The sequence below is a fragment of the Aphis gossypii genome, unplaced genomic scaffold, assembly GCF_020184175.1.
Source record: "Aphis gossypii isolate Hap1 unplaced genomic scaffold, ASM2018417v2 Contig00075_ERROPOS54815, whole genome shotgun sequence".
NCBI classification, from domain to species: Eukaryota; Metazoa; Arthropoda; class Insecta; order Hemiptera; family Aphididae; genus Aphis; species Aphis gossypii.
In genome coordinates this window covers 21269-36355 of record NW_026083005.1, presented here as the reverse complement: position 1 = coordinate 36355, position 15087 = coordinate 21269, and the positions used below count along the sequence as shown (strand labels likewise).

General features: G+C 26.7%; 1 protein-coding gene and 1 pseudogene across 1 annotated transcript; both read right to left on the bottom strand.

The window, feature by feature from the left end:
* Positions 1 to 420: 420 nt before the first annotated feature.
* On the bottom strand, positions 421 to 1660 carry LOC126553141 (uncharacterized). The gene is made up of 2 exons (XM_050208313.1): positions 1502 to 1660; positions 421 to 1404 (listed from the first exon to the last, which is right to left on the bottom strand). The coding sequence occupies exons 1-2, from the start codon at positions 1658 to 1660 to the stop codon at positions 421 to 423; spliced, it is 1143 nt and encodes a 380-aa protein (XP_050064270.1).
* Positions 1661 to 8854: 7194 nt separating this feature from the next.
* On the bottom strand, positions 8855 to 13148 carry LOC114119553 (uncharacterized; annotated as a pseudogene).
* Between the last annotated feature and the right edge of the window lie 1939 nt (positions 13149 to 15087).

Here is a 15087-nt window from a genome sequence, read left to right as displayed (position 1 = left end):
AAGTTATTAAAATATGTTATGATCCTAGGCGAATACATAATGAATGTTGATAATCTTAAGACCGTACAATTAAAATTGTAGTTTGTATTTGGAGAGGATTGAATACAAACATACATAGTATAAGGTATTAAGGTCAGAAGTGAGGATAATAATATATAGTTCAATATTATTTAAATAAAAATAAAATCTAGGTTTCTGCTTATGTTAAAAAATAACAATTATTATAAGGTTAGCCACCCTCACACTTTTTATCCAGGCTTGGGACTGGCAACTCATACATAATATTATGTAAGTGGATAGTTGGCGGTTTACACGTTCCTTTTTGAATCTAATAACAGTCAGATTGTATACTTACAGGTTAAGTTTACAATTTATTTTTATCTGTGTTATGTTTTGTTTTTTTCCAGTTGGAAAATATTTTTACATTCTTTTTAGAATGATAACATATACATCTTTGCTGTTGTTTGGCCATCTTTTTTCTGCAACTATTGTGTCATTGGCGCAAACCCAATTGGAAGTTCCTTGTCTCAGGTATGCAATGTAATGGCCAGAACTCGTGTTTTCTCCCATATGTAATATTGCAGCTTGAGTTTTGTATTGTGCTCCAGCAATTTCCAAAATAGAGGTGGGTACGCCACTAAGTTTTAGATCTGTTATCTTGTTGGGAACAAATTGACCATTTACAAATGTTGGAATAAATAGTTTTAGTTGAATTACTATATACTCATTTGCCACTATTATCTGATTTTTATCTTCAGAACTTCCGATGTTATTACAATTATTAAATTTGTAGTCATCTAATGTATTCCAAACATTTTGATTTGTTGAAAATAATGTTTGCAAAGTTTGTGATCTGTGCTGTGGAATCTCAAAATGTAGAATCAAACTTGTAGGTGCATTGTTGGCTGTTGTATGTTTACAAGTATGGCAACGAATGGTATACAATTCTTGAAATCCAAATAAAGATTCAAATGTAGGTCTACTACGGTCCATAAGTGCTTCTAAAAATTCTATACAATTTTGTTGCAGTTGCAAAGTATATAATATTGTCTCATTGTCCAAATATTCTCTGATTGTTCGAGTATCACATGATCCACTGTTACTTGTATATTCATGTAGGCTATGTTTAAGTGTTGGTCCGAGTTGATTATTGCGAATTTCATTTACAAGAGATTGATAATTAAAAAGAACCTGTATGACAGAATTAGCATAACATGATACACCATCAGTGTTAGTAAAATCACAAAATGTACTACTTGATGTTATTACAACTTTATTCTTAATACTTGATATTTTTATTGTTTTTGGATTTTTTGACACAGTTGCATTATCACTTATTGTTTCTAATAATGAATCTGAGCTTATGTTGCAATTTTCTGGAACTTTGAGAGTATTACTATTGACCTGAATAAATTGAATATCATTAATTATGATTTTATAATCAACTATTTTGGTTGATTTAGTTTTAGTTTCTGGAACCAGAACCTTAGTACCTTAGGACCTTAGTTGATTTAATCGATTTTTTTGATTTTTCCACAGGAAATCCATCGATTGCTGGAACGTTTGGTTTAATAAAATTGTTTTTGACTTCTTCTTGTACAATTTGGTCATCAACAGTCTCAGAATATTTTTCTATTTCCTTGAAAGTATCTATGCCCATAACCAGAATAGGTCTGTGATCGTTTATGAGGGACTCGTACACCAAAGCTGCAATGTCAACATTGGTAATGACATTGTCAATGGTTGTTCCGTGATCTGTAGTAATACCGTCAACCAATATTTTGTAATTGAAATGTTTTAATATTTGAACTAGTTGTTTTGGCGGTTTGTTGAAGATTATATTGAAATCACCAATAAAGATAACATTGTTTTTGGCGGAAGCTACCGTTTCAATGAAATCACAAAGCTTCTATACAGGAAAATTTGGCGATGAATATATCCCAATATAGGTAATATTTTCAATAATAACTTCAATTGCTTCTAATAACGTTTTCGATTTGACAAAATAGTGTACACTGAAATTCCACTGGCACTGAACGAGTGTTGCACCACACATGCACTAGTTTTTTACCAATCGAATACATTTTTATGTTATCATGGAAAACAAAATATAATCGACATGGAAAGAAAGAAAATTCTAAATAGGAGCGCCGGATTTTGTATTATTATTCACTGCATTAATATTTTATTGAAATTTGAAATTATTTCACATTTTTTTTTTTTTTAAATATATTTTGTCAGCAGAAAGGTACTTCCTACAATAATTTCTAGAATGTCGTCCGATTCTGATGTTGAAACATTTGACGTAAGTAGTTTTCATATAGGCCCGAATTGAATTAGAGACTTACCGTGAAAATCTTGGTGGGCCGTGTAAAAATTGGTTTGGTAGCTAAAAATTGGACCGTTATTATTTCCAAAAAAATAAATCTAGTCTTTGTAGGTAGTGGAATAATAATATAGAATGTTAAAATATGAATCAAAATGTATGGATAATAACAATGAACGCGTCAGTTGTATCACCGATTAAATAATGTATTATTGTATATTACAATGTACAAACTACATAGGTATGTAGTACCTACGTCCTATATACAATTATATCTAAAAGTAAATAAAATTTAAAACATAACGTTATAAAAAATTAGTTAAAAATGGTTATAATGTATCTTAAGGTGTAACTGTGTAAGATAAAATAGGTGAAAATTGTATACATCTAGCTCTAAACTATTTTAATTTTTAATACCTACTTCAATTTGGTAGCTTTGTTATGCACGTAGCATAAAGATAAATGAAAAATAAAATAACTGCCTTTCCTGTCAAACCCGGATTAAGACCTTCAGGGGCCCAGGTGCCAATACATGGTTGTGGGCCCCCATCGATGAAAATAATTCTTTAAAATTAGAAAAGTATACAATAAAACAAATTTAAACATTTTTATTTAAGTATGATAATTAGAGTACGGATTTTGAAGGCGAATTTTTAATAATTTACCTTTATTTTTTATTGCTCTAAAACGAAGCTATGTCAGCTACCGTTTCTACTACCATGCACAACATTTTATTTTGCTTTTTTTTTGCGTTTTTTTGGGAATGTTTGACCATTTTTGGTACATTTTTACAAAATGTGTTCTAAATACACGTATTTGAAGTGTTAATTTTAATTTTTATATTTTTTTAATTTATATTTTATAGGTAATTTGTATATTTCTGTTTGTATCTACATTTTGTAAGTATTAAAGTTTTCCGTACACTATATTAAAATATTGTATTTAGCATCAAAAGAATTAATTGATCTCTAATATTACTAAATAATCAATAACCAATGTATGTTTCTTGTCGTTTTTTATTATTAAAATATTCATATACAGTAGAAATCGTTTAGAAACAGGATTGTAAATAAATTTATTTTGCTACCTTCTTTTTTTAAAAAAATAATTTAAGAGGACGCAATACCACCCTTTTTTGTATCAAAAACATGACCATTTTGATTAGAAATAACTTACTACATGGTTATTTTACAGCTAAACACCCAGGAACAAAGTTAAAGAAAATAACATTACCGAGGGCACCTCGGAGCAATTTTTCAAAAAAGTTTTTTTTTTTTAAAAGTTACAGTTAATTGAAATTGTTGAAATAATGTATTACTTTAAACTGTTGTTTGAGCATTATAATTTAAATAATGAAGAAAATTCTTCCGAGATGCCCTTTAAAATATTATTTTCTTTAATTTTGACTATTTGAATTTTTTCCCTAAAACCATTCTGGATCGATTTATTTTCAATCTAAGTAAGTCATGTTTTACGTGTGAAATTTTTCCCGTCTAGTGCTGCTCCTAGTGGTACTATGAATTCCAACGTTGGTTTGGGTGGCGGCAGTCCTCCCACTCTACAACGCAACCTAGTCCCGCTGCGATTAAAATAAAAACTAAAAATAGCACCCATGCAACGAGACAAATTTCTCCGTAATATTTTCGATAATTGACGAAAATCATATACATACGATAATAATCATATTATAAAATATAAATGGTTATTAGTGTTATTACTATTATCACTGTTACATATGAGTTTATGAATACGATATTTGGGAGCGTAAAATTATTGTTTTTATACTCATTGCAAACTCAAAATATTAGTTTGTGCATTGTGCGTATTCCGTTTTTACAAGCTTTTTAGTTATATATCAAATTATTTTTATATAAAACGCTATGGGAAATAAGAAAAATAAAATACAAAAAAAACGATGTACAAATAAAAAAATGAAAAATATTTCACACATGCGTCATTACGACTGTAGTAAAAATGAAAGGTAAGTACAATTTAACTGTTTATAGTTTTAGTCTGTACTGACTGTACTCAAACAATAATTATTGAACTGTATAAGTATTAAGTATGTATAAAAAAAAATATTTTTTCATTCCTAAACTTTTTATTTTTAAGTTTTTAATTTTTTGAATAACAACATAATACATACTTATAACTATAAGTAATAGGATATTGATAACTTTTGCACTTTTTCGCAGTTTTAGGCATTTTTAGCTATCTACCATATTATTTGCATTTTTTGTTTTTTTGTCAAAATTTTATGAAATAAAATGTCATTTTTTTATATTTCCATTCAGACAAACAATAAAAACTAATTAGAATGTTTTTAATATAATTTGAAATTTTCTTTTTTTTAATTTTTTTTTTTATAAATATTAGTAGAACAATTTTTGCTGGGACAAAATATTTGAAAATTATACAAGATTCCATAAAAGTTACAGTCTTACAGTTATTCAAAAATTAATTCAAATTTTTTTAATCACGTAGATGCAATTTTTTTTATATACATTTGAAGTTAGGATTTTTATAATACCCGTCAAAAAACATAATTACTAACACTAAAAGACATAAAATAAAATATTTTAGGCTGACAAATGTCTGCGTTTAGAATCGTTTCAGAATCAGTCAATGATTTATCATTGAATTTAAATTTAACACATTCATCACAGTGACCTACTCTAAGACGAGATTCACTCGACTCTACTATACAGCAGAGCGAGTTTCCAGTTTTTTTTCTATTTTAATTTTTAAATGTATGTTTAATAATTTTATATATTTTTTTTTATTGTAAATTAAACTTGAAATTTAAATTTATACTTTAAATAATACATTATTACTATTACAATTCATATTTTAAATTAATTTAAACCTATTATCTCTAATAATAATGATAATAATAATAAATAAAAACAAAAATAATAATTTGAGTATTAGGGCATTTTTGTGTGGTCATCAACATCCTATCTCTACTTATAAGTATTTAAAGTTTCGGCGAGTCGTAGTAGATTAGGTATAATTAATAAAACAGAAATAGTAAAAATATTTTTTTTTTTTAATATGTTTTGTTATGTCTTGCTTTTTTTAATAAATATATATATTTTATAACATTTATCGTAAAAGTTATATGGATGGTGACTACAATATTAGTAATACTCAGATTAGTTCTGATAATACATCTGATAATATGATTGATCAATCCACCTGCCTTACGTTTGGAGCAAATTATTCGACTCCTGCAACATCATCATTTTCTGAAAAGTAAGATTTTATTAAATATTTTTTAGTTATGAAAAATTTAGTAGGTACACTATGAATATAATGCATTTTTTTTAAGTCTTAGTTGTGATATTTCTTCAATAAATAATCAAGCCGATTTGTTTTCACCGGTAGAAGTTTTGACTCATAATGAAGGGTAATTTAACTGCTTTAAATTTAAAATAAATAATATTTTTTCAGTAAAATATGCTAATAAATAATTTAATTTAAATATTAATGTATATAGAAATGTTGACGAATCACCTATCATATTACCTGAGTTATGCAGTGAGTCAAATAATTACGGCCGAAGGATAGTCGATATTTATTATATATTTGATCAAATTAAGAAATGCGTACATGAAGGTGGTTGTGGTTGTACTTTCATGGACATGGAACTCTTATACGAAAGACGATTTGGGTTACGATCAAATTTTACGTTTTCGTGTAAAATGTGTAAGATAGTGCGTATTATTGAGTCTGAAGAAGAAAGACCAAAATCATACATGCCAATCCATGAAGCTGCTGTGAGTGGTTCAATTTCTATAGGAATCGGCCATTCCCAGCTAGAAGAAATTTGTGCTAGAATGGACATTCCAAGCATGACTAGTAACACATTTATAAGAAATCATAATATTATTGGAAAAAAGATTCACGAAATAGCTGAGAACGTTATGAAGATTGCTGGTGAAGAAGAACGAAAATTAGCTATAGAAAATGGAGATATTGACAGTGATGGTATTCCTATGTGCACAGTTGTAGCAGATGGGCAATGGGGAAAAAGAAGCTATAAGACAAAATATGACGCTTTATCTGGTGCAGTAAGTATAATACTATAGAAATATAGAGCTATACATGGGGGTGTAACATAAAGTTCTGTTCAATCATAAATGTGATTAACGAACTTTGTAATAACTTTTTTTAATCAATATTAAAATTCTGTTTTTAAATTTAATATTATTTTGAATATAAATGATAATATAAAAAATTTAAATAAATTGTCTAAAAAAAAGTTATTGTTTACGGAGTTTTTGGCATAAAAAATTGAACGAGTAGTTTATTAGTAAATACATTTGTTTCATACTTCATAGACTTAGTATTATACCTACATCAATTTTATTTTGCATTTTATGCATTATAATAGCTTTTTATATATTTAAGCTATTATTAGTATTTACTTAACATTTTACATTTTAATTTCAGGCTACAATAATAGGATATAGAACAAAAAAAATTTTGTTTATCGGTATAAGAAATCGATACTGCGTTATTTGTCAAAAATCGTTAAATAAAAAAGAGCCAATACCGAAACACGTTTGTTTTATGAACTGGTCTAAATCTGCGACGGGTATGGAAGCTGATGCTGTAATGGAAGGGTTTAAACGGAGTGTGGAAATGCACGGATTAAAATATGATAAAATTATAGGTAAATAAAACTTAAAGTGAACCAAGGCATTCAAAATATATATTTTAACTATATAATTTATATTTTATTTTTAGGCGATGGAGATTCCAGTGTAACAAAACGTTTAAAGGAGAGTATGCCATATGGACCCAAGTTCATAATTGAAAAAATAGAATGTCGTAATCATTTATTACGAAACTACGGGACAAAATTAATGGCTGTAAAAATACCAAATATCCAATAATCTTGAGAAAACACATTCAAAATAATTTGAAGCGTTTTAGATTTGCGATTATAAAATCAATTGATTACAGAAATAAATTGCAAAATCAATCTACAAGTCAAAAGATAAATGGTAGGTATTATAGGTAAAATTAAAGTAATTTTAAATTATTTGTATTTATTTAATTTTATATAGGATTACGTAAAGACATCAACAACAGTTTTCAACACATTTTGGGCGAACATAGTCAATGCGAATTATATTTTTGTAAAGGTGCGAAAGAAAATGAAAAAATTTATTGAATGAAGCACAACAATCTGGAATGGTTCAAGAAATTGTACAAATCATTGGACGATTAACAACTAATGCTAATAGTCTTTTGATGAACGTAGACAATAATGTATGCGAGCAGTTCAACAGCATTATAAACAAACATTTAGCTGGAAAACGTATCAACTTTTCTCAGCGTCATTCATACAATACACGAGTGGAAGCTGCTGTTATATCACATAATACTGCTGGACAACTGTTGAGATCTTTACATAAAAATGCTGTGAATGATATAAGTCCAGGTAAGTTATTGTCTTGTTGAATTTATCAGAAAGTAATTGACAGATGTCAAAATAGCTTATAAATAATAAATATTAATCAACGCTCGTTTTTCGTAATCTTATCGTTAAAGCACGGATTTATATGCATTAAAAACCAACCAAATATGCGCTAAAAAATCTTAAATATGCATAAATATATGCACTAAAAAAGTTTAATTTTTTTAAATTCTTACCTATCATGAAAAACATTTTGTGCTCGCTTAGCATATCATACGATCAACCAGAATAAAATATATACAAATGCATACAAATACGCGCTCAACTTGTCGTAAATTACCTATTATCCATCGAAAAATTTTGACGGTTCCCTATTAGTAAATTAATGTATTAATTATTCATATAGGATGTGTTGGAAAAAAATTTTTGAAAGCCAAATTAAAAAAAAATGCTCTTTCTAAAAATAGAAAAACACTTTTTCCTATAAAAAAAGGAATTGGAAAAAAATCAACTTTTGATCCAGACGAGCATTATGGTTTAGCTGAACCTCTCCCCTCGTAGCACAAGGTGTCCTTAAGGATAACATACGGAGTCCTCATCGGGAGAGTAAGGACTCCCCATGGATTCCCATGACTGTCCCTACAGTCTTTGAATGCTTGCCACGAGGATACCAATTCGGGAGTCCTCCATGGGATATCTGTAGGATTCCTGGGGAGTCCTTCGTGGGATAGCTGTAGGACTCCTGGGGAGTCCTTCGTGGGATAGCTGTAGGACTCCTACAAAGGATGCATAAAGGAATCCTTTAAAGGGAACACATAATAGCAATATTAAAATTGTAATTTGTGTTTTGTGCATTAATTGTGATACAACGTAAAATACTATACTAAATAGTAAATACCTACAACATTATGACACTACCTACTTTTTTATCAACTCTATAATGTATTGTAATGTATTAACATAATACATTACAATACATAATTAAATATTTTTAGTTTGAAGAACAATATTAAATTAAAACAATTAAAAATATATATTTGTTAAGACTTAAATTGTTTAATATACAATGAATAAACAATTATATTAAAACAATTTTGTTTTTACACCAATTTTTTTTTTAATCTCTCTTTTGAGTGGCGTAAGTAGCTTGTTACTTGTATATTTATTGCATCTGGGGTGGTGGATGGAAATTTTTTTTGAACAGTATCTGTAAAATATAATAATATGTATAAATATTTGATGTTAATAAACTATAATACAATCACATTCACATGATATATTATTAAGACTTCAATTTAATTATAAGTTATAACACTTATACAAAAACCTGGTGGTATAAAAACTAATAAAATTCTACTCATTTTAGTAACCAGTAGGCATGATACATTTATACAGAAATGCAAGATTCATCATTTAAAATATGTTCAATTTGATTTAGTTTTCAACTCCAAAAATAACTCTTAAATAATTGGGATTTAAAAGTTAGTGGTACCTGATGACTGATATCACTGAAAATATATTGTAAATTAAATAGAGAACCTAGTATAGTAATTCTGTGAAATTATCTATGCTGCACTAATTGATCCCGTGTTTCAAAAAAACCACATGATTTTTGTAAAAAAAATTAAGTTAGTAATTCTTTTCAACTTTTAACAAAAACATATGTATATATATTTTAAATTAATAAGTGTTTAATTTTACAATAAATAAAAAAAAAAACAGAATTTGATTGTCTACACACAGATGATATATCAATAATAGTAAATCCTTGTGGGACACCCTATACAACATTGTTTAAATTATAAAAATTATGGTATAAATTATATAACTACTGACTAGATTAAATATTACAACCAACATTACTTGCCTAAAATACATTGATATAGGTATAGTTTGACAAAGCCAATTTTCTTTTTATCTGTGTTATTTCTTTTTTTTCCAGTGAAATTAATTTCGCAGCCCAACTCATCAGTTATAGAGTGTTCCAAAATTCTTCTCAATAGTACCGTGTAATCTTGCCCGCTCAATTGTATTGAGAACACTGTACATAAAATAAAAATCATGTTATATAATATTATTATAAGCAATCAAACTTTTATAATATTGTCATAAGAGCTTGCAATTAAGCTTGTAAATAAAATCACTAAATCTTACTAGGTTTCGAACAAAAGTTTTATCTTTCAACTCATTTTCTAGTTCTTTTAATTGATTTTCATTAGCACATGGCAATAACTTTTTGTACTTTGAAGAAAAAGTTGAGTCTTCTTCTTGGTGGTTTATCATTGTTGCTCTGCTCTCGAGAAGTTCATCAAGTTTGCTAATTATGTTAGCTTGGCCACCCAAAAGTGCTTGAAAATATTCTGAAGAGTGAAAATCAAAGCACAATTAATATTAATTGAAACAATACATTATTAATTTATAAATTATTAAATTAAATTAACCATAATTTAAAAAAAAAACTAATTTTAGATGTACATACTAGTGTTTTTATCAATGTGTTTAGTTGAAGTCCCTTTATGATGGATATTTGAACAATTTGTGATTCATGTAATAAATTATAAAAACAATAATACATTTGGGTTATTAAAATAAAATTTAAGTCTAATAATTTTACCAGTTGCTCCACCACTGAGAATGTTATATTGAGTTGATGAAGGAAGTTTTTTAAATACTGGTGATTGATGAAACATCTCAGGACTTACACCTAATTGACAATAAAGTAATGGTATTAAAATTAAATGTAACAATTTTACATCAATTATTATAATTTACTTTGTTGGTCATTATTAACCTCCTTGTCTGAAGCTACAGCATTTTTATATGGACTAACAATGTAATTACTAATCCTTGGTCCTAACACAAAACATTAAAATATTAATTATCACTACCAGGTATAATCTAAATCATAGGAAAAAAGTATTCATAAATATAAATTTACCAAAGTTGTTATCATTTATTGCATCAAAATAATTTGGAGAGCTTGATGAGTGTCTGCCATGAGTTAGAGGAGAATATTGGGTGAATATAAGATCTGAATATAAAATAAAATAATAAAATAAGTTTTAAAGAATTTATGTGTTAAATATGTGTTACCTTGACTATTATCATCATCTTTTAGTTATCCAGTTGGAGATTTAGCTTTTTGATTGAAAATCAGTTCTGTATCTAGAATTATACAATGCAAAAATTAAAATAAATGTCTAAAAAACGTGTGTTAACATTTACCTTGACTATCATCATCTTTTAGTAATTCAGTTGGAGATTTAGCTTTTTGATTGAAAATCAGTTCTGTATCTAGAATAATATAATGCAAAAATTAAAGTGTCTAAAAAACGTGTATTACAATTTACCTTGACTATCATCATCATCTGTTAGTAATCTAGTCTGAGATTTAGTTTTTTGATAGACAAACAGTTCTGAATCTAGAAAAATATAATTTATGAAGTACAATTAATACCTATATATTAGGGAAACTTACAAGTTATTAAAGCTATTGCAATGACTAAAATTATTTTCATTTAAGAATTTAGTTTGTGATTCATATTTTTGAGATTCAGAAGTAAATTTAATGGGTATAAAATCTGAACCTATTGTAATTCATAAAAATAATTATTTTATCTAAATAAATAACTCATCCAATATTTGAATTTACCGAAACAATCAACATTTTTCTTAAATAATTTCTTTTTTGATTTCACTTCTGTAGAGCAACTCTGATCAAAAGAAGATACTGAAAAACATAGTTATTTAATTAAAATAATGTAAATTAAACTGTATAATAATAATAATACATAATACATCAAACAAAATTATGTATAATTTACAAATAATTGTAGTCAAAAAGTTTAAAAAAAAACGTGCCTTCATTAGAAGTTATTTCAGGAAACAATTTTCTTTTATGATCTAGGCAATAAAAATTGTTATTACTTTATATATATATAACAAATAAACAACACTAAATAAAATATACTTAATTATTTATAAAAAGTTATTTCATTTAATGAAATACCTGAATTTTGTGGTTTTGTTTTTTCATGGCATATAGGATAAGGTGGTATATTTGTAGGAGATGACAATAATTGTTTTATTTTTGGTCTTCCCACTATAAATTAAAAATATTGTTAAAAAAAAAAAAAATGAAGTAGGTACCTATTTTTAAATGATGGTAAACATTGAACAAAATTGAATAATAATTCACAACTGATCAAATGTCTTGACAAATATATCACATACCTAGCCTATTATGAGGTGAACCATATTTTTCTTTTGTTTTTTTAGCTCTGATTTTCCGTGTTTTTTTTTTGAGTATTTTCTGCATCTGATGTTGTAATGGAAGACAAATTGTACCGTACAATTTGATTCAGTTTCTCTAGTCCTCTCTCATAAGTAACTACAAATTAAAATAACCAAAGACATTAAACTAAACTATAAAAACATACAATTATAATATCATAATAAAAATGATTAAAAGTTTAAACTATCAGCTGTACATTAATAAAGGTTATTTTTATGGAACAAATTCTCTTAACCAGCTAATGCAAACTTTTTTTTGGAACTTACATTAATTATATTAACTGTTTAAGAACAATGGTGCAATCAGAATTTGTTAATTTGACTTAATTTTGAAGTTTTTGAAATTTGCGATTTTGTGTTTTTTAACGTATACCCATCAATGGAATAATTGAAGAAGGTATGAGAAGTAACATAAGTATGTTGCTAACATCTAAAGGCCACAACATTGAAACTAAGTCTGACCAAAAAATTCTGATTGTACCATTGTTAAATAATAAATAGTTTAAAATACCTACCTAGATAAGTTCCCAAAAAAAAAAAAAAAATCAAAAATTTTACATAGGATGGTTAAGTACATTTCAGCGATTTTTATTAATTTAAACAAAAATAGCATAATTACTTAATTCTTATTCTAGCATTATAGTATAAATATTATGTTATTAATTATATTAGTAACCAGTAGGTATTAATAGTACCTATTACTTATCAGTATAAATTTAAATTTTACATACCACTTGATCCTAAAATTTTTATAACATCAACAATATCCCATGTAGATTGAGGATCGATCATATGACGGACAGCTAACTTCATTTGCTTTTCCTTCTCAATATGGTTAGGATATTTACACTTTAATTCACCATTAACTCTTCCTACCCACTTTCTTGGCATAAGTTGAATACCATCACTGAATTCGGCAATGAAATAAATTCTAGGATGTGCAATTACATTATTCAATTATTGTCTTATTATTATTTGAAATTAAAATCAAGATCAATCGAGTACAACTGAATGCAGACTATAGCTATCACTAGCGGGTAGGTCAACTTAAGGTGAACATACTATAATGACTACTTACCTTGTTTTATCAAACAACTCCATAATGGTCCGTTGAAAATTTGAAATGTCAAATGCCAATTTAATTATTATATTTAAATATAAGTTATAGGTAACTAATAAGCACCTATAATAAAACGTTATAAAATTACAATTTAAATTAACACTTGTTCATTAAACGGTGCGTCATTCACTCACAATATGCGACTATGGCACTATACGTCTATACTATGCGTATGCCGTAAGCGAGAATATTATGCAAGAACTATTTCAAGAAAAGATAAAATATTATATTTGGTAAAACCATGGAAAGAATGGAATTATAAGCTTCCTACCATGATATATTTATTATATCATGCTTCCTACCTAAAAATATCATTGACCGGTATATAATTCACGAACTAAGATATATCTAGTATATCTTAGTTGGTGATATAAATATTATTAGTAAACACAAGCCAATGATATCGATCTATTAATAACCATGAATACTAAAATAACACAACAGCTGTTCTTGATAAAGGTATATTGATAATTATATATAATATATAGTAATAAATGAAACGTGAAACCTTACTGGCCCATGATACTATGATAGTTAGAATTTATAAGGTTGAAATTTGAAATTACTAATTAGTCTTAGTGATTGTCGATTGTCGAAACTCGAATGTCGGTTGAACGAAGATTAATTATTGTTACGTATTTCATAGTAGATATTTCCAATTTTTTTATCGATAATTTACAATAATATTCAATAGATAATTAATGTTTGATAGGTACTTAATACTTATAGGATACTCTGTAAACTGTTTGGCAATTGTCAATTTGTATTTAAAATTTTAAGTTTATAATATAATTTTAATAGGTATTATATTATAAACAAATTTGAATTATTGTTTGTTTTGAAGTTCATACCTATTTGATTTAAAAATTAAAAACTAAAATGTAAGTGCCTAAGTACTAAGTACGTATCGACGTTCTATTTCCATGTTTCTCAATATTGCATGACCATTTAAAAATAAATATATTTATAACATGTAATAATAATGTATAATAAGTCTTCTGCTTACATCCTAGGCCAAAAAAACCATTATCATTAATGACATCTGGCCATCGACGAAGATTGATTCGAAATCAATTAAATTACAATATCGCCCAGATTGAAGTAATTATCTTGATTATTAAAAATGTTAATAGTAGGTATAATTTTTTTAAGTAGGTTAGTTTAGATGTAATTTAAAATAATTTTTTGGTATTATAAACCTTTAATATATTTTAATATAACCAGAAATGTGTAGTATTTCAACATATTTAAATTAATATGGAATAAAAAGTATAGTTTTTTTTTTATATAAATTAATTTTATTTCCATTTTTTTTCTTATATCCAATTACTGCATACAATGCTAAGATCGTATCTAATATCTTCAAAATAATGTAATGAACATAGATAACTTTGAGAAGGTTCAGTTTTCCTTTTTCATTTAACATTTTTAAGGATCATAGATTGAAAAGCTGAGATAGACATTGGAAATCATGTATCTAACTAATAACTATATAGCTGCTACCAATTATTAATTTATCTTGGACTTTTGTTATTTGTTTCAATTTTATTGTATAGTACTTGTAATTTTAAGTAATTTATTAATACACCTTTTTTATTACCGATGCTCATGTTTTAAGAAAAGTCCAAATGATACTTTTACCGAACAACACCAAATGTTTATTGAAAATGATGTCATTCATGAAGAAGTTCCGTTTTCTTTAGAGAAAGAAATAAATCAATCCAGGGAAATTAATTATACACGTGTATGTTATTATATTTCTCTTGTTTATATGTTTGAGCATATACTTACGTGTGAGTAAAAATTATTTTTCTTTTATATATAATATATAGGAATTAGATCAGTTTTATAATGATGCCGGAATTGAAATTGTACGACCATCTTCATCTCAACTTGCTATATCACCAAGTAAGAATACTT